Source organism: Ranitomeya imitator, chromosome 1 (assembly GCF_032444005.1).
Source record: "Ranitomeya imitator isolate aRanImi1 chromosome 1, aRanImi1.pri, whole genome shotgun sequence".
Lineage (NCBI taxonomy): Eukaryota > Metazoa > Chordata > Amphibia > Anura > Dendrobatidae > Ranitomeya > Ranitomeya imitator.
Window position 1 is genome coordinate 56,562,009 of NC_091282.1, and position 18,630 is coordinate 56,580,638.

General features: G+C 48.2%; 2 protein-coding genes across 3 annotated transcripts in view; both read left to right on the top strand.

Annotated features, from left to right (window-relative positions):
- The first annotated feature begins 380 nt into the window (after positions 1 to 380).
- The window catches only part of EPG5 (ectopic P-granules 5 autophagy tethering factor), a 143,464-nt gene continuing 125,214 nt past the window's right edge, over positions 381 to 18,630 (top strand). Inside the window, exon 1 of the mRNA XM_069747033.1 lies at positions 381 to 558. Coding sequence (XP_069603134.1) covers positions 505 to 558 — 54 coding nt within the window. The 5' untranslated portion in view covers positions 381 to 504. The remainder of the gene's footprint in view (positions 559 to 18,630) is intronic.
- On the top strand, positions 11,220 to 14,862 carry LOC138657611 (uncharacterized). Of its 2 annotated transcripts, XM_069745354.1 has the most exons (3): positions 11,220 to 12,670; positions 12,872 to 12,955; positions 13,427 to 14,862. In XM_069745354.1, the coding sequence occupies exons 1-3, from the start codon at positions 12,527 to 12,529 to the stop codon at positions 14,063 to 14,065; spliced, it is 867 nt and encodes a 288-aa protein (XP_069601455.1). In that variant the 5' UTR covers positions 11,220 to 12,526; the 3' UTR covers positions 14,066 to 14,862. The 2 variants fall into 2 exon arrangements, with proteins under 2 accessions (XP_069601455.1, XP_069601454.1); XM_069745353.1 differs by having other exon boundaries at positions 11,222 to 12,670; positions 12,872 to 14,862.

The following is an 18,630-nucleotide window of genomic DNA, read 5'->3' on the forward strand; positions in this document are numbered from 1 at the left end:
CAGCGACCACAGACGTGGCCAAAGGGTGCGGCAAATCAACTCTAGTGCCCACCTTAACTGTGGTGCCCCCCTATCATTGGGCAATACCCATTTTATTATAAAATAATAATAATAAAAAGTGTATTTAAAAGAAACCCCAAAACACTACAATAGAGGTCCCTGCCCCTAGGAGACACTGTTCGGCCTATCCTTCTCCCCAGCTGCAGTGACACCGTGCTCTGGATGTAGCACAACCCCCATCATGCACACAACACCGGGAGCCGATCCTCCCCCTGCTGCGGGTGACGACGGCCAACAAGCAGCGCGGATCAAGGACACTTGTCCCTCGCCGCGGCCCGTACTCACAGAAGACGTCATCCCGCAGCATGTGATTGGTCCTCGTTCTGTATCACGTGATCACCTCCTTCCCCGAGCTCACAAGATTATGTCCGTGTTTACGGGCTCTCCCACAGCTAACGTCCTCAGCCCCGGTGCTCGTAACCAAGCTGAGCGGCCACCACCGGAATGGCTGAGGCGGTGAGACCCCGTAAGCTCAAGAGCAAGACGAAACATGACAAGGTATGGTGTCCGAGAAGTGACCGCTGACTGTCAGGACCCCCCTCCTGTCAGCTGACCGCACCTAAGAGATTGCTACCTGCATAGGGGCGGGGTTTTACTACTGACCAATCAGCTCTCTTATCTCTCCCCCCTCTCAAGCGCACCTATTAATTAACCAATCACCTTGGGGGTATTTAACCCAGTGGTTACCCATAGCAACCAATCATATGCTTGGTATCATTTCTATAATGCTCATTGGAAAATGAAAGCAGTGGTCTGATTGGTTGCTATCGGAGATGGGGCCATTTTGTATTTGGGCTGATTTTGGGGGATTCTGATACTTCCTTAGGGCGTCATTGTGCAGTGGAAATCCCCCGGTAACCTGATTCTCCAGGTCAGAGAGATTACGGCAATACCGGACTTGTATACGGTTTCTTTTTACATTATTTTGGTGCCAAAATGGCCGAACTTTGTACAGTTAATTGGTTTGTGTCGCCGTTTTCTGAAAACCGTAATCTGTTCTTTTTTAGGCCATGTTCACACAGTGCGTTTTTTACCGCGGAACCGCGGCGGTTTTGCCGCTGCGGTTCCGCAGCTGTTTTCCATGCAGGGTACAGTACACTGTACCCTATGGAAAACAGGACACACTGTGCACATGGTCCGGAAATTGTAAAAAAAAAGCCGCGCTGAATAGCTCCCGGAAAAAAGAAGGAGCATGTCAATTCTTCTTCCTGAACCGCAGCGGTTCTGCACCCATAGACCTCCATTGTGAGGTCAAAATCGCAGTAAAACACGCAGATCAAAAATATATCTGCGGGTTTTACTGCGATTTGATGTGCAGAACCGCTGCAGCAGGAAGTGCGGGGGAGCGGGCGGAAGTGCGTGGGCGGAGTGTGGCTGCCCCCCCGTGCTCCGATCCCGCCCCCCCGTGCTCCGATGCCCCCCCCAGTGCTCCGATGCCCCCCCGTGCCCTAATCTCCCCCCCTTATACTTACCCGGCGTCCCGGTGTCCGTCCGGCCGTCTTCTCCCTGGGCGCCGCCATCTTGCAAAATGGCGGGCGCATGCGCAGTGCGCCCGCCGAATCTGCCGGCCGGCAGATTCGCTCCAAAGTGCATTTTGATCACTGAGATATAACCTATCTCAGTGATCAAAATAAAAAAATAGTAAATGACACCCCCCCCCACTTTGTCACCCCCATTGGTAGGGACAATAAAAAAATTAAGAATTTTTTTTTTTTTTTTTTCACTAAGGTTAGAATATGGGTAGGGGTAGGGTTAGGGTTAGGGGTAGGGTTAGGGGTAGGGGTAGGGGTAGGGTATTTTCAGCCATTTTAGCCCTAAAAAGCTTCCTAGGAAACACAGTCTCTGCATAGAAAACTGCATAAAAAACGCATCAAAAAACGCATCAAAAAACGCATCAAAAAACGCATCAAAAAAGGACAAAAAAAGGACCAAAAAAAGGACCTGCGTTTTCTGCCAAGAGCTGCAGTTTTTTAAAAAAACTGTCCTGAAAAAAAAAGGATGGAAATCCTGAACGTGTGAACATACCCTAACCTTTCTGTCCATAGAGCCATGTGAGGGCTTATTTTTTTCTGTAGTGAGCTCAAGTTTCTATTGGTATCCTTTTGGGTGTGACTTTTTTTATTGTATTTTTTATGGAGGTTGCTGCAACCCGAAAGAAGAAAAAAAAAAAGCCCCCGTTATAATGAATGATGCAGTAGTGTGCCTGACCGACCTCTCATCCATCCGGCAGGGAGTTCCCGGGACGGCTGGAGGCCATGGCGGTCAGAAAGTGGCATACAAGTGGTTAAACAGCAGTGATGGAGGCCAGCTCCTGTCGCCGACACCTGACCTGTATAGAGCAGGCACAGCTTGTACGCTGCTCAATATACACCATAGATGTCACCGAGCAGGAAGGGGTTAACTAACTCCAACGTTAGCATAAAGATCTGATAGCGTGAAAGGATAAGCGTCTGTCAGATCCAGATGGCACCGCTTTTCCCAGGCGTAACTTTGGTCAGGCAGAGAGATTTCTTCCTGTTGAATAGTCCTAGCGATGGTTATTCTCCATAGAAGTAAATGAAACAGTGGTCGCCGCCGGTGCTCTACCACTTTAGTTACATGGGTCTTTGGCTCCCTTTTACTTGAGATACGTGAGATGGGCCTTCCCCACCCAACTTGCATTTATCAAGACTATCCTTGAAGGGCATTGTCCACTACTCGGACAAATCACATCCAGTTGGATTAACTGGGAGCTGTTGCTCCTCCTTCTGCTGCTGCTCCTCCTTCTGCTGCTACTCCTCCTTCTGCTGCTACTCCTCCTTCTGCTGCTGCTCCTCCTTCTGCTGTTGCTCCTCCTGCTGCTCCTCCTGCTCCTCCTTCTGCTGCTACTCCTCCTTCTGCTGCTGCTCCTCCTGCTCCTCCTTCCGCTGCTGCTCCTCTTGCTCCTCCTTCTGCTGCTACTCCTCCTTCTGCTGCTGCTCCTCCTGCTCCTCCTTCCGCTGCTGCTCCTCTTGCTCCTCCTTCTGCTGTTGCTCCTCCTGCTGTTGCTCCTCCTTCTGCTGCTCCTCCTGCTGCTGCCCCTCCTTCTGCTGCTGCTCCTCCTTCTGCTGCTGCTCCTCCTTCTGCTGCTGCTCCTCTTGCTCCTCCTTCTGCTGCTCCTCCTTCTGCTGCTCCTCCTTCTGCTGCTCCTCCTGCTCCTGCTTCCCTCTCCGCTTCCTCTGGATGTCCATGATCTGACTAAATGCGTGAGAGTCAAGCAGCCACTGATTGGCCACTTGGATCGCCGTGAGAGCCAGTGCCAACCCTACTGGGGCGGCGCCGACACTGGAGATTAGTATAAGTGTTATTATTTTCCAAGGGGGGAAACATGAAGATTGTGAAGGGATTATCAACAACCTTTTTTAAATGGTTGATAAATGTTATTTGTGGGAATGCACCTTCAGATTGTTTTTTGTGTTTTTTTTTCTCCTCATAGAAAATCCCTTATAGAGTATGTCCACACAACGTCTTTTCCAGATGGGAGAACCCACCGGGTTTTTCAAAATGAAGGCGCTCCTGGAAAACCCAGTGTTTTTTTTTCCCCTCTGTTTTATTAATGTTTTTATTTGTTGGTCATTTCCTGATCTTCTAATTTTCTGCTGTTCTTCGTTAGGTTTTTTCATTTTTGTCATTTGCCTGGGCTTTCATCCCCTACGCATAGGCTTTACATATGGTTATTAGGCCCCCCATCCCTTATGGCATTGTATTCATATATTTCCAGTAGGAATAACAGGGGATCAGCACGGTGCAGGGGTCAAATATGAAATACAAACTCCCTCCAGCATGCAATATGGGAACCGGACATGTCTGGGGTGGTACGGTCTGTGGGGGGCTCTCATGGTCTGGTCCCTTTGTTGGGGTGACTATGCCCCGGCGGAGCGGTGACTACTCAGTGACCTCATATTCCTGGCATGCAGACACCTGTGTCATCACCCATTAATGGGAGAGACTCGCCCCAAACATCCCAGTGATTGTGGATTATTCAACCGGCATGCTGCACGCTCACGATGATAAACACAGGCTGCACTCTCGTTCTCATGTCATTGGCATTTATCGGGCACGTTTTCCAATATGGCCAATGCCATCACAAGGCTACAAGACCAGGAGATCAGAGGTCATATAGCCGGGCTTATCGGCCACATCTGGCTGACAACCACTTGGAATAAAGTCTTTACCTAGCATTAAAAGTTCTCTCTCCAATGGATAGGGGATCACTTGCAAATCAGCGGCTGATCTGAAGAATGCAGCTGTAAAATGCCCCCGTTGTAATAAAGTGGTGGTCATTCTCCGCCAGCTCCATAGACGACGTCCTTATTCTGATGACGCATGTCAGAACATTATTCCTGGGATGGTTAAACCCCCCACTGATTCACAAATTATCTTTTAGATTGGTGAAAGCTTTTAAATAAGGGGAATAATCCTTATAGAGAACCTGTCGGTAGGATTGTCCACAGTAACCTACAGACAGTGTCAGGTCGGGCCGTTATACTGATTACACTGATACCTGGTGATGAAATCTGTCTTGTGGTTGTTGTTTAATCATTATTTTCAGTTTTGAGTTAATGATACGCTTGTGCTCCAGGGTGGTCTGTGGGGGGGTCTACATGTGGTGCGCTGATTAGGTATTCATGTGTATGGGCTTCTGATAGGTCACTGATCTGCCCCCTAGTATACATAATGAATATCTGTACATACTAAAAAAAAAAGTATGTATCTATATACTGTATATAATTGTCTAAGGGTTTTTCCATCTGTCTGTCTTTCTGTCTGTCTTTCTGTCTGTCTGTCCTGGAAATCCCGCGTCTCTGATTGGTCGAGGCCGCCAGGCCTCGACCAATCAGCAACGGGCACAGCGACGATGATGTCATAAAGGACGTAGACATCTCACGTTTCTGATTCAGCGACGGGCACAGTATCGACGTAGATATCATAATGGTTGCCATGGCGACGATGATGTCATAAAGGTTGCCTCGACCAATCAGCGACGGGCACAGTCTGCCGTGAATTCTGGAATCATCATTGTCCATATACTACGGGGACATGCATATTCTAGAATACCCGATGCATTAGAATCGGGCCACAATCTAGTATATAATATTCATTATTTAAACTAGAGGGCAGATCAGTGAGGGATCAGTGACCTATCAGAAGCCCATACACATGAATACCTAATCAGCGCACCACATGGAAACCCCCCACAGACCGCCCTGGAGCACAAGCATATCATTAACTCAAAACTGAAAATAAAGATTAAACAACAACCACAAGACGGATTTCATCACCAGGTATCATTGTAATCAGTATAACGGCGCGGACCTGACACTGTCTGTAGGTTACTGTGCACAATCCTGCTGACAGGTTCCCTTTAAGGCCGTGTTCCCACCATTACTTTTTGATGCTACGTATTTTCCCTGCATGAATAACACAGTGTAATGCCGTGCTGGCAAAGCAGATGGGATTTATAGAGATCTCACAGCCACTGTGCCTTTTCTTACTTAGTGTAAACTGACGTGCGCTGCGCGTTTCAGATCCACAACATGTCGATTCCTCTTTGGGGTACGCTGAGTTTCCTCTGCAGATTTTCCCCCATAGAATTGCATTAGATGTTAAAAATCAGCAAGTAAAAAAACGCATGTAATCGGCACATGACCGTATCAATAAAGTTATGTCAAAGCCAAATACCAGGAAGTATAAAAAAAACTATTCAAAATTTCAAACATGAAATCCCCCAAAAAGACAAAAAACGCAAAAGAAAACACAAAGAAAATGCATCTGCAACATCAAATACTCATGGTGGGAACGGAGCCTTAAGCCCTTACATATTGATGCACTTTAATGAGGACCTGTTATGTCACCAGGTCTAACATTGCCAGTGTTTTGCATTTGCTCCCCTGATTAATCCATTTTTTATTTTTTTCCTTCATGACATGAGCAGTACATGTACTGCTCATATCGTGTCTCCCCCTTTGATGTGGGCTCCGGCGGTGAGCCCACATCAAAGTCGAGACATGTCAGCTGTTTTGTACAGCTGACATGTGCGCGCAATAGCGGCGGGTGAAATCGCGATTCCCCCGCCGCTATTAACCTGTTAAATGCCGCTGTCAAACGCTGACAGCGGCATTTAACCGTCGCGCGGCCGGAAAAGAAGCGCATCGCCAACCCCCGTCACATGATCGGGGGTCGGCGATGCATCAGGAAGGTAACCATAGAGGTCCTTGAGACCTCTATGGTTACTGATGCTGGCCTGCTGTGAGCGCCCCCCTGTGGTCGGCGCTCACAGCACACCTGCAATTCAGCTACATAGCAGCGATCTGATGTTCACTGCTATGTAGCTGAGACGATCGAGTGGTGCCAGCTTCTAGCCTCCCATGGAGGCTATTGAGGCATGGCAAAAGTTAAAAAAAATGTTTTTAAAAATATGAAAAAAAAAAAAAAAAAAAAATGAAAGTTTAAATAACCCCCATTTCGCCCCATGCAAAATATAATAAAAAAAAAAAAATCAAACCTACACATATTTGGTATCGCCGCGTTCAGAATCGCCCGATCTATCAGTAAAAAAAAAGCATTAACCTGATCGCTAAACAGCGTAGCGAGAAAAAAATTTGAAACACCAGAATTACGTTTTTTTTGGTCGCCGCGACATTGCATTCAAATGCAATAACGGGCGATCAAAAGATCGTATCTGCACAAATGTGGTATCATTAAAAACGTCATCTCGGCACGCAAAAAACAAGCCCTCACATGGCCATATTGACGGAAAAATAAAAAAGTTACGGCTCTGGGAAGGAGGGGAGCGAAAAACGAAAACACAAAAATGAAAAAGGGCCGCGGCATGAAGGGTTTAAAATCCGCCATATACTTCTGGAGATAGTGACGTTATTAGTGCATCAGTATTCGGTCAGTATTTTACATCAGTGATGTAAGCCAAAACCAGAAGTGGGATAATCAGAGGAAAAGTATAATAGAAATATATGCACCACTTCTGTATTTATCACCCACTCCTGGTTCTGTCTTATAAATACTGATGTAAAATACTGACCAAATACTGCTAGTGTGAACGTGGCCTACTGACTGTGTTTGGGGTAGTGATCACAATCCCCTGCGGCCACTTTGGGGCTCGTGTCTATTTACTATCACCTTCTCCACCTTCAGATTTATCTCCTATAAGCAGAGTCAGTGGACGGTGTCCATCTTGTATATAGGGTGGGATGAATCTCTTCCCCCGATATCAAGTTTCAAGGGGATACAAATAGGATCAGGAATGTTCGATTTTTAACTTTTATTCCAGTAAGTGATAAGCCGCTGGCAGAGGCTTAAAGAACTATTCCCATCACTGAAAGTGGATGGGAAGAGATGGAAAGGTGATAACTTGCTGAGCGACAGGGATGTGACCGCTGGGATTCTACCTGATCCCAGGAACGGGGGTCGGCTATGGGAATGCAGCAATAGCCATGCATTGTTTGCCTTAAGCTCACCTGGTGAGGTGGATTCTCTAGGCCCAAGGTCTGGGTGGGCACATGGGCGTCAGTGCAGCAGGCAGGTGAGGCACGCGGGAATCGGGTAGCTGAGGTGCCGGAGGCTGCAGGCAGACGGGTAGCTGAGGTGCCGGAGGCCGCAGGCAGACACTTAGCTGAGGTGTGGGAGGCCGCAGGCAGACACGTAGCTGAGGTGCGGGAGGCCGGAGGCAGACACATAGTTGAGGTGCGGGAGGCATCAGGCAGACAGGTAGCTGAGGTGCCGCAGGTAGCAGGCATTCAGATAGCTGAGGTGCCGGAGGATGCAGGCAGACAGGTAGCTGATGTGCCGGAGGCCGCAGGCAGACAGGTAGCTGAGGGTCCGCAGGCAGACAAGCAGCTGAAGGGCCGCAGACAGGTAGGGTGGGCACACGGGCATCGGTGCAGCAGGCGGGTGAGGCATGCGGGAATCGGGTAGCTGAGGTGCCAGAGGCTGCAGGCAGACGGGTAGCTGAGGTGCCGGAGGCCGCAGGCAGACACATAGCTGAGGTGCGGGAGGCTGCAGGCAGACAGGTAGCTGAGGTGTGGGAGGATGCAGGCAGACAGGTAGCTGAGGTGCCGCAGGCATCAGGCAGACAGGTAGCTGAGGTGCCGCAGGTAGCAGGCATTCAGATAGCTGAGGTGCCGGAGGACGCAGGCAGACATGTAGCTGATGTGCCGGAGGCCGCAGGCAGACAGGTAGCTGAGGGGCCGCAGGCAGACAGGTAGCTGAGGGGCCACAGGCAGACAAGCAGCTGAGGGGCCGCAGACAGCTGAGGTGCCGAAGGAAGCAGGCAGACAGGTAGCTGAGGTGCCGGAGGCTGCAGGCAGACAGGTAGCTGAGGTCCCGGAAGCTGCAGGCAGACAGGTAGCTGAGGTGCCAGAGGCCCCAGGCAGACAGGTAGCTGAGATGCCGGAGGCCCCAGGCAGACAGGTAGCTGAGATGCCGGAGGCCGCAGGCAGACAGGTAGCTGAGGGGCAGCAGGCAGACACGTAGCTGAGGGGCTGCAGGCAGACAGGTGGCTATGGGGTGGCAGGCAGACAGGTAGCTGAGGGGCCGCAGGCAGACAGATAGCTGAGGAACCTGATATTGCAGGCAGACACAGCTGAGGCACTGGAGGCCGCAGGCAGACAGATAGCTGAGGGGCCGCGGGTAGACGGGTAGCTGAGGTGACGGAGGCCGCAGGCAGACAGGTAGCTGAGGCGCCGTAGGCAGACAGGTAGCTGAGGCGATGGAGGCCGCAGGCAGACAGGTAGCTGAGGCACCGCAGGAAGACAGGTAGCTGAGGCGACGGAGGCCGCAGGCCGACAGGTAGCTGAGGCGCCGGATGCCGCAGGCAGACAGGTAGCTGAGGTAACCACAAAAACCTCTCTGACATATTTTCGTCAGCAAGAAGGACTAGAGTTAGCCCATATAGCAAGAAGAAAAAGTATACCCACTCAAAACAACATACTTAAAAGGAGAAATTGGAGGTAAGTATGCCTACCGTATAAACAGAAACCCTTTGTATGCATGTCCCCACAAAGAGGCAATTGTAACCGCATAAAGGGTCGGCAGACACTTACCACTAGTAGGGGTGAGGGGGTCCTGGGCCGGGTGTTAGAAAAAGCCCCCCACCCGGCCCAGGACCCCCTCACCCCTACTAGTGGTAAGTGTCTGCCGACCCTTTATGCGGTTACAATTGCCTCTTTGTGGGGACATGCATACAAAGGGTTTCTGTTTATACGGTAGGCATACTTACCTGTGCCACAGTATTTTTTGCGCATGCACCTTATAATGAGACTGACTGATAGGTACTAATAGACTATGGCTACTGGTGAGTCCTGGTTACCCTGGTGTGTTGTCCTTACTCGTGTATCACTTTATTTATGTTTGTAAATGTATGTGAATATATATCACTAGATGGCAGCCCGATTCTAAAGAATCGGGAGTCTAGAATCCATATATACTTTATTTATTCAAATGTAAGAATAATACAATTAATAAATAATAGTAAGAAAGAACAAAAAATGGCTGCACTCACCAGCTCTTGACAATTCTTGTTATTTAAGGTACAGTTACACAGGATCCATGAACATGCTTATGAGGGGAGGGATGAAAGACATCAGACGACAACTTTGCGTGTTGTGGCAAATGCCACAACAACGGTTCTTTGCTTAAGGCTTTTCGCTCTGCATCATTACCATACTTTATATCAGACCTGATCTTACGTGCGCCATCAGCAGCTTTGGGCTCTGTGTCATTAGTATACTTAACAGTATCCAGGCACTTGCATCTATCCTCTGTACTCTTGTTAACACGCTGTTTGCGCTTACGTCCGGCATCGGCGGCTTTTCGCTCTGCATCATTACCATACTTTATATCAGACCTGATCTTACGTGCGCCATCATAAGCTTTGGACTCTGTGTCATTAGTATACTTAACAGTGTCCATGCGCTTGCATCTATCCTCTGTACTCTTGTTAGCACGCTGTTTGCGCTTACGTGCGGCATCGGCGTCTTTTTGCTCTGCATTATTAGTATACTTTCTATCAGACCTAATCTTACGTGCGCCATCAGCAGCTTTGGACTCTGTGTCATTAGTATACTTAACAGTGTCCATGCGCTTGCATCTATCCTCTGTACTCTTGTTAGCACGCTGTTTGCGCTTACGTGCGGCATCGGCGTCTTTTACCCTTCGCCACGACAGCACCCCACATGAGAGAGAGGGATCCGCCCATAGGAACAGGAAACCTACAGAATAAAAGGAGGCGGTCCCCTCTCCTCCTCAGTTTAGGTTTCCTGTTCCTACAGGGACCCGGCTTACCTACAGATGAAGAGGATCCCTGGGCCATGCACCCGCCTGCGCCGGTTTCTGTGGGAACGGCAGGGGCTGCGGTACCAGAAGCAGCGGCGGGGGAGCCCCTGCTTGCAGCCTCCCCCCTCGTCTGGCCAAACATCCACGGTCCGGGTCCGGTCACTGTAGGTCCGGCCGGCACTGTGAGGACGCGCGCGCTGCAGCGGCCGGCTTAATAGCCTCTGGCGGCCGCATGGTGGTGAGAGCGGCGCGTCTAACCCGGAAGTCGCGGGAGCACTTCCGGGTTGGTCCGGGGAGGCAGGAGAATGGGCGGCAAGTTTAAAAATGCAGCGCTAGCGTCGGGCCGGTGTGTGTGAAATGGCTTCACCGGCCGACGAAGCGCACCTGCCCGCAGTGCAACAGCGCTCTCCCAGCAGGGAGAGAAGCACGAGGAGCAGCACAAAGAGTGGTGGCCGACCTCCAGAGAAGAGTTCTACCACCAAACGAATTCCGCCTCCAGAACCGGTACCTGTCAGCTTCACTGGGTGAGTTTTTGAAAGAGTCTCTTCCTATATGCTGATATATGTTCCTCCTGTATCCTTCCTCTAGACTAAGAAAAGGACACACAAATCTAAGCATAAAGAGTGTGCTTTATGTACGCAGCCCCTCCCGGATGATTATGCCAAAAAACTGTGTGCAGAGTGTATCATGCAAACTCTACGGCAGGAAAATATCATGACTCCCTCAGATGTCAGAGCTATTATCCGAGAAGAGATGCAGGGTTTGGCGCAGACAAGTAGCGCCAGTACCCGTCAGCCTAGCAGGTCCCGGTCTCCGGTTAGTTCGGAGTCAGAGGGTGTATGTATTTCTTCAGACGAAGAGGGATCTCAGCCGAGCTCATCCGAGACTGAAGGGGGACTTTGTCTTCCCAACAGTAATGTGGACAATTTAATAAAATCTGTCAGGAGCACGATGGGGTGCCCAGATGGGAAAGAAAAGAAATCAGCACAGGACATAATGTTTGCGGGGTTAGGACAGAAGAAACGTAGGTCCTTCCCCGTCATACAAACCATCAAAGATATTGTCAAAAAGGAGTGGGACAAGCAGAATAGAGGGTTTTTACCATCATCCTCTAAAAGGCGCTATCCCTTCAGCGATGAAGACCTAAACACCTGGTCAAAGGTGCCAAAAGTTGATGCTGCGGTAGCCTCCACAACCAAACAGTCGGTCCTACCAGTGGAGGATTCAGGGGTCCTAACAGACCCGCTGGACCGTAAAGCAGAAGCTTTACTAAAGAGGTCATGGGAAGTCAATACGGGGGCGTTCAGGCCCGCCATATCTAGTACCTGTACTGCAAGATCTCTACTAGTATGGACGGAGCAATTGGAGGAACAGATTAGAGGCAAAACTTCGAGGGAATCTATCCTGCTGAAATTGCCTCAAATTAAAGAAGCAGTAGCATTCCTAGCTGATGCCTCAGTGGACTCGCTACGTCTTGCAGCCAGGTCAGCCGGCCTAGTCAACACAGCCCGGCGTGCACTCTGGCTAAAGAATTGGAAGGGGGACGCACAAGCTAAAGCGAAACTTTGTGCGATTCCCTGTCAGGGTGAGTTCCTTTTTGGGAAGACGCTGGATGAACTCCTGAATAAAGCAGGTGAAAGGAAGAAAGGCTTCCCTAACCAGTATCTTCCATCCTACAGGAGAGCCTTCAGGAGACGCCCCTTTACTAGGAACAAGCCGCTTGAACAAAGAGAGCGATGGGAGTCGAAGGACCCAAAGCAAAAAGGTGCCTTTTTTAGCGGGTCCCATAATCCGAGACGTAAATACCGCTAACCAGGAAGTAGGCGGCAGATTAAAATTTTTTCTTCCCCAATGGGGACAGATAACATCCAGCCAGTGGATTCTGGACATTGTGCAATACGGCCTTAAATTAGAATTTGATCGAATCCCTTGGGATTCCTTCATAATAACATCTCCAAAAGGTCAGGACCAACAGAGGGCTCTAGAAATAGAGATCCTATCTCTTCTATCTAAGAAAGTCCTGATTGAAGTTCCCCAGGATCAAAAAGGGAAAGGGTTCTACTCCCCTTTATTCCTGATTAATAAACCAGATGGTTCATTTAGAACCATCATAAATCTTAAAAAATTAAATTCTTTCCTGCGTAATCATACCTTCAAAATGGAATCCATTAGTTCTACCATAAAACTCTTATTCCCTAGGTGTGTCATGGCCGGAATAGACTTAAAGGACGCCTATTACCATCTTCCCATACATGCCGAACATCAGCAGTACCTAAGGGTAGCAGTCACCCTGGAGGGAAAGGTTCGTCACTTTCAATATGTTGCAATGCCATTTGGGCTTTCTATGGCTCCCCGCGTCTTCACTAAGGTGATACTAGAAGTGATGGCTCATCTACGCCAACGAGATACCTTGATAATACCCTACCTAGATGACTTTCTAGTGGTAGGAAGCTCTGCACTTCAATGTAAAACTCGTTTATCTAATACGATCTCGTCCCTACAGGAGTTAGGTTGGATCGTCAACTTCGAAAAATCTCGGCTGAATCCAGAAACCGTTCAGACATTTCTAGGAATCCAGCTAGACTCCGTAAGTCAGAAATGCTTTCTTCCTCAGTCAAAGAGGTTGACTATACAATCAAAGGTATCAGACGCAATACGCAAACCCTACATGACACTAAGAAAGGCCATGTCCTTACTGGGGTCATTATCATCATGTATCCCTGCTGTACCTTGGGCACAATTCCATACCCGTCAATTGCAGTACGAAGTATTGTCGGCTCAGGGGAAAGACGGTTATTTAGAAAGTAGAATAACTCTTTCCAGTAATGTCTTAGAATCGCTATCCTGGTGGCTAGACATGGACCACCTATCACGGGGTGTGCCATGGATAATAGACCCGTCTAAAATAATTACCACCGACGCCAGCCCTATTGGGTGGGGAGCACATATGGAAGACAATCTGGCCCAAAATACTTGGGATCAGACAGAATTAATATGTTCCTCCAACTGGAAGGAGTTAAAAGCAATAGAATGTGCCTTATATCATTTTCTTCCGCAGATTCATGGAACAAATGTAAGAATTTACTCAGACAATTCCACCGCAGTGGCATACTTGAACCGTCAGGGTGGTACAAAGTCAGGAAGTCTGATGACCATAGCTGCAAACATCTTTCAGCTGGCAGAGGCTCATCTAACATCCTTAACAGCCCTGCACATCAAAGGTGTAGAGAACATCAGGGCAGACTACCTCAGCAGAAACGAGTTGCGTCAAGGAGAATGGACCTTAAACAAATCCATATTCAGAAGGATAACAGAAGCATGGGGGATACCACAAATCGACCTATTTGCCACAAGAGACAACCGGCAAGTACAAAGGTTCGCTTCCCTGAACACCAGGGATCACCCAGATATGTTGGACTCTCTCCACCATCCTTGGCGGTTCAGACTGGCATATGCCTTTCCTCCAATGTCTCTGATTCCTCTAGTGATCAGAAAGATCAGGAGGGAACAGGCAAGAGTAATCCTCATTGCACCATTCTGGCCGAAAAGACCATGGTTCTCTTGTCTCCAGACCATGTGCCTATGCGATCCTTGGATCCTCCCATCAGACAAGGAGCTGCTGTACCAAGGCCCCTTTTTCCACCCGCAAGTGAAAGGTCTTCACTTGACGGCGTGGAATTTGAGAGGCAACTATTAAGTTCCAGAGGGTTCTCAACAGAACTAGTAAACACCCTCTTATTGAGCAGGAAAAGATCTACCACCCTAATATATAGTAGGGTATGGAATAAATTTTTAGACTTTTACACGGTACCGTTCACTAAGCAAGTTCCACTCACACCTATCCTAGAGTTCTTGCAAAAAGGCCGAGAGTTAGGACTATCTGTAAATACCTTAAGAGTTCAGGTCTCGGCATTAGGAGCCCTATATGGATGCAATATAGCAGCTAATAGGTGGATCTCCAGATTCATAAAATCTTGTGAACGTAGTAAACCGGTCCATATTCCCCGTCTACCTCCGTGGGATTTAAATCTAGTATTAGAGGCCTTAACAAGCTCTCCATTTGAACCATTAGATTCAATACCTTTAAAAATCCTAACATATAAAGTAGCCTTACTAGTAGCCCTAACCTCAGCTAGACGGGTTAGTGACATCCAGGCCCTATCAGTAGACCCACCTTTCTTACTGATATTTCATGATCGGATAGTCCTGAAACCAGACCCCTCATACCTCCCTAAGGTAGCGTCCACCTACCACAGGTCACAAGAAATATTTCTCCCTTCCTTTTTTGATTCACCTGTAACTCCAGAACATCATAAGTTCCACACCTTAGATGTCAGAAGAGCCATCCTGACTTATATAGAAAGGTGTCAGACATGGAGGGAGAGTAGGGCTCTGTTTATCTCCTTTCAGGGCCACAAGAAAGGACATGGGGTCACGAGAGCTACCATATCTCGGTGGATCAGAGAGGCTATCTGCTTGGCCTATACGTCAAAAGGCGATTCCTCCAGTGGGTATAAAAGCGCACTCAACACGAGCCATGGCTTCCTCCTGGGCGGAACAAGCAGATGTACCGATCCATTTAATATGTAAGGCTGCAACTTGGTCTACACCTTCTACCTTCTACAACCATTATAGACTTGATCTGTCCACGTCTTCTGATCTGACCTTTGGTAGAGCTGTTCTTAATACAGTAATCCCACCCAAATAATGACTCTCTGAAAATCTCTCATGTGGGGTGCTGTCGTGGCGAAGGGTAAAAAGCCGGATTACGTACCGGTAATGCTCTTTTAATGAGTCCACGACAGCACCCATGTATTACCCTCCCTAAATTATGCACAGCTCTTTCCTTTAAGGTCACAAATAATGGTTGTATAGAGTTAAGAAATTTATGTGACTGAATAAGAATGAATACTAACACTTTTGCGGTTCCCCTTTTTATACTCTGTAACTAAACTGAGGAGGAGAGGGGACCGCCTCCTTTTATTCTGTAGGTTTCCTGTTCCTATGGGCGGATCCCTCTCTCTCATGTGGGGTGCTGTCGTGGACTCATTAAAAGAGCATTACCGGTACGTAATCCGGCTTTTTTGCTCTGCATTATTAGTATACTTTCTATCAGACCTAATCTTACGTGCGCCATCAGCAGCTTTGGGCTCTGTGTCATTAGTATCCTTACTATTAGAGGTCATGTTGGCTAAGCTAAACAGCTTTAAGCGTGGTGGTGGCAAACAACAGGTTAATAAGAGGCAGTGTCAGGTAGTAGGAAAATAGCCAGTTAATAATAGGCAATAGTTCTTTGCAGGAATGCAGATATTAATAAATAGGCAGTTTACATTGCAGAGAAATTGCTGGGCAATAATGGACAATGTCCTTATGTGGCAAATAATAGAGCAATATACCCAATGTGGCAAAGAAGAGGTTAATAAACGGCAGTCTCTCAGTATAACAGTCAGTGAATAATAGGCAGTATATGGAGAAAACACCAAACAAAAGTTCAAAATTGGAGTGAAAATGTCACTGAACCACTTCACAACTAAATATATATAGTTTTGGTAAATGGTATTATCATTTTTTTGACGAAATTCGGCAGGAGCTTGAAGAGCAACGTCACTGGGCCCGCCTCCACGCAGTAGAAACTTGCTGTGAGGTAAAAATTCAAAAATCACACCAAAATGGCGGGCGGAGTGTGTCACAGTACGGCACGTTTCTGATTGGTCGCTCGCAGCAGGCGGCAACCAATCAGACACTGGACACTGTTGACGTCACTTATCTCCGGACATTATCTCCGCACATTAGCTCTGGACATTAGCTCCGGACATTAGCTCCGGACATTAGCTCCGGACATTATCTCCGCACATTAGCTCCGGACATTAGCTCCGGACAAAGCCACGGAAGTTGGCACAAATTGCAGGAAGTAGTATTCTAGGCAATTATATATTAGATGTGAACTTTCAATAAATTTTGATATTTTTACCTTGCATATACCTAGTACAACTCCTATTTCTCCTTTTAAGTAGGTAGCTGAGGCGCCTGATGTTGCAGGCAGACAGGTAGCTGAGATGCGGGAGGCCGTAGGCAGACAGGTAGCTGAGGCGCCGGATGCCGCAGGCAGACAGGTAGCTAAGGCGCCTGATGTTGCAGGCAGACAGGTAGCTGAGAAGCGGGAGGCCGTAGGCAGACAGGTAGCTGAGGCGCCGGATGCCGCAGGCAGACAGGTAGCTAAGGCGCCTGATGTTGCAGGCAGACAGGTAGCTGAGATGCGGGAGGCCGTAGGCAGACAGGTAGCTGAGGCGCCGGATGCCGCAGGCAGACAGGTAGCTGAGGCGCCTGATGTTGCAGGCAGACAGGTAGCTGAGATGCGGGAGGCCGTAGGCAGACAGGTAGCTGAGGCGCCGGATGCCGCAGGCAGACAGGTAGCTAAGGCGCCTGATGTTGCAGGCAGACAGGTAGCTGAGATGCGGGAGGCCGTAGGCAGACAGGTTGCTGAGGTGCCGGAGGCCGCAGGCCGGGAACTGTGCACAAACTAAAAGTTGTAATACCAAAATGCAGGTGTGTGTCTTGCTGAGCCTTATAAAGGCCTAGGCAGATTATCATATGGGATCACGCTTGGGCATCTGCAAAGCCCGATGTTGAGCACAACAGAGTTTAGCGGCCTGGAATAAGGGAGCAAAACCTGTTTTCGGGAGAGGTGTGTAACACTGCCGGAAAAATCTAAGCACAGCTCTTTGCCACTGCATGCACAACTACTGCTAATATCAGACGGGGCATTGCAGAGCCCGCTCCTGGGATCGGTGGAGGGGCCAGTGGTGAGATTCCAGATTATCCACAGGTTATCACTAATCGAGGGAACATTAAAGAAGTCCTCGTTCTTCCATCAAAATTGTTATCTTCTTAATTTATTGCAGCCATCATATTATATAGCACTGTATACTTACAATTGCTCATTTTGCGTTTCTACCCAGATAATTCTGTTTTCCATTATGTCTATGACACCATGGGATTACAAACTGCTGAGCTGACTCCTAAGCAATTTGCAGAAAGAGGAGGTCATTTTTCCGGTATGAGTCATTAGTTGCTGCAAAAGCCCCTGGCAGGGGGAGGAGGGAGCAGCTGGGTCAGGAGCTAAAGAGGGGAATGATAAATGCAGGGACAAGAGACTTCCTGTTTCTACATAGAAAAGAGAAGAATTATCTGGTAGAAAGGCAAAATGAGCAATTGTAAGCGCACAGTGATATATAATATGATAAATGCAGTATATTAAAAAGAGAACAGCTTTTATGGGAGGAGGAGGAGGAGGGCTTCCTTAAAGGGGTTGAGACACAATCTTTTTTTCTTCCAAAATGTTATACAGCTCTGTAGCATCTTTAACAATACAAGACAATCCACTTGTACAATCCAAACTGGCCATTTTTTACCCGGTGAAATGTTCTTTTTAAATGTAACCCCCTCACCCATATACATTTACTATTTCTTTTGTTTCCATGAATATTCTTGCCGTTTTTAGAAGCCCCCTGCAACGGGATCAAAATGTGTCTGGGTCGATGTCAACGATCACATGACTGTCACTTGCTCCTGGGGAACTGCAATTCCCAGAAGCACCTTGTATCTGTCGTAGGCTCCACGCACCACCCACCACTCTCCTCTACAGGAAGAGGAGATGGGAACATTGGAACTTATTATTTATAGGCCGGAATGGACACTAACAAGCACATTTACATGGGGGATGAAGGAAAACTGCAATTCCCATAATCCTCTAAGCTCCATTCATTTCAGCTCTGAATGCTGGGGGATTTCAGCTCTGACGCTTGCAGAATTGTGAATGCAGCTCTGAAGTATAACACATGCGATAATACAAGGTACCAATTCGCTGATCTTTACACTTGGGACAGCTTCTATACATAAAGCTGCTGTCCACTGCCTGACATTAAAAGTAAATGCTATAGGAAGGTATATGAAGATTGTGGAAGGGGGTTGCCCCTCTGCTCCTGGTTTCCTGTCTGCTAAATTGCACGCAGACATAACTGTCAGGAGCAGTGCATCCTTGGAAGTGAGGGGTAGAAAGTTCTAGCACCTATAGTGCTGGCAGAATGCCGATGAAGACGAATCTCCTACTGAAAAAGAGTGGATGGCAAGTTACAGAGCAGCAGAATGAAGATATTTACTCTACATATTAGATTAGTTTTATCTTGTGGGGCATGAAGACAGGTAGAGGTCTGCTCCCAAGACATCTAGACAGCGCTGAGACTTCTAGTTCCCCAGCACACA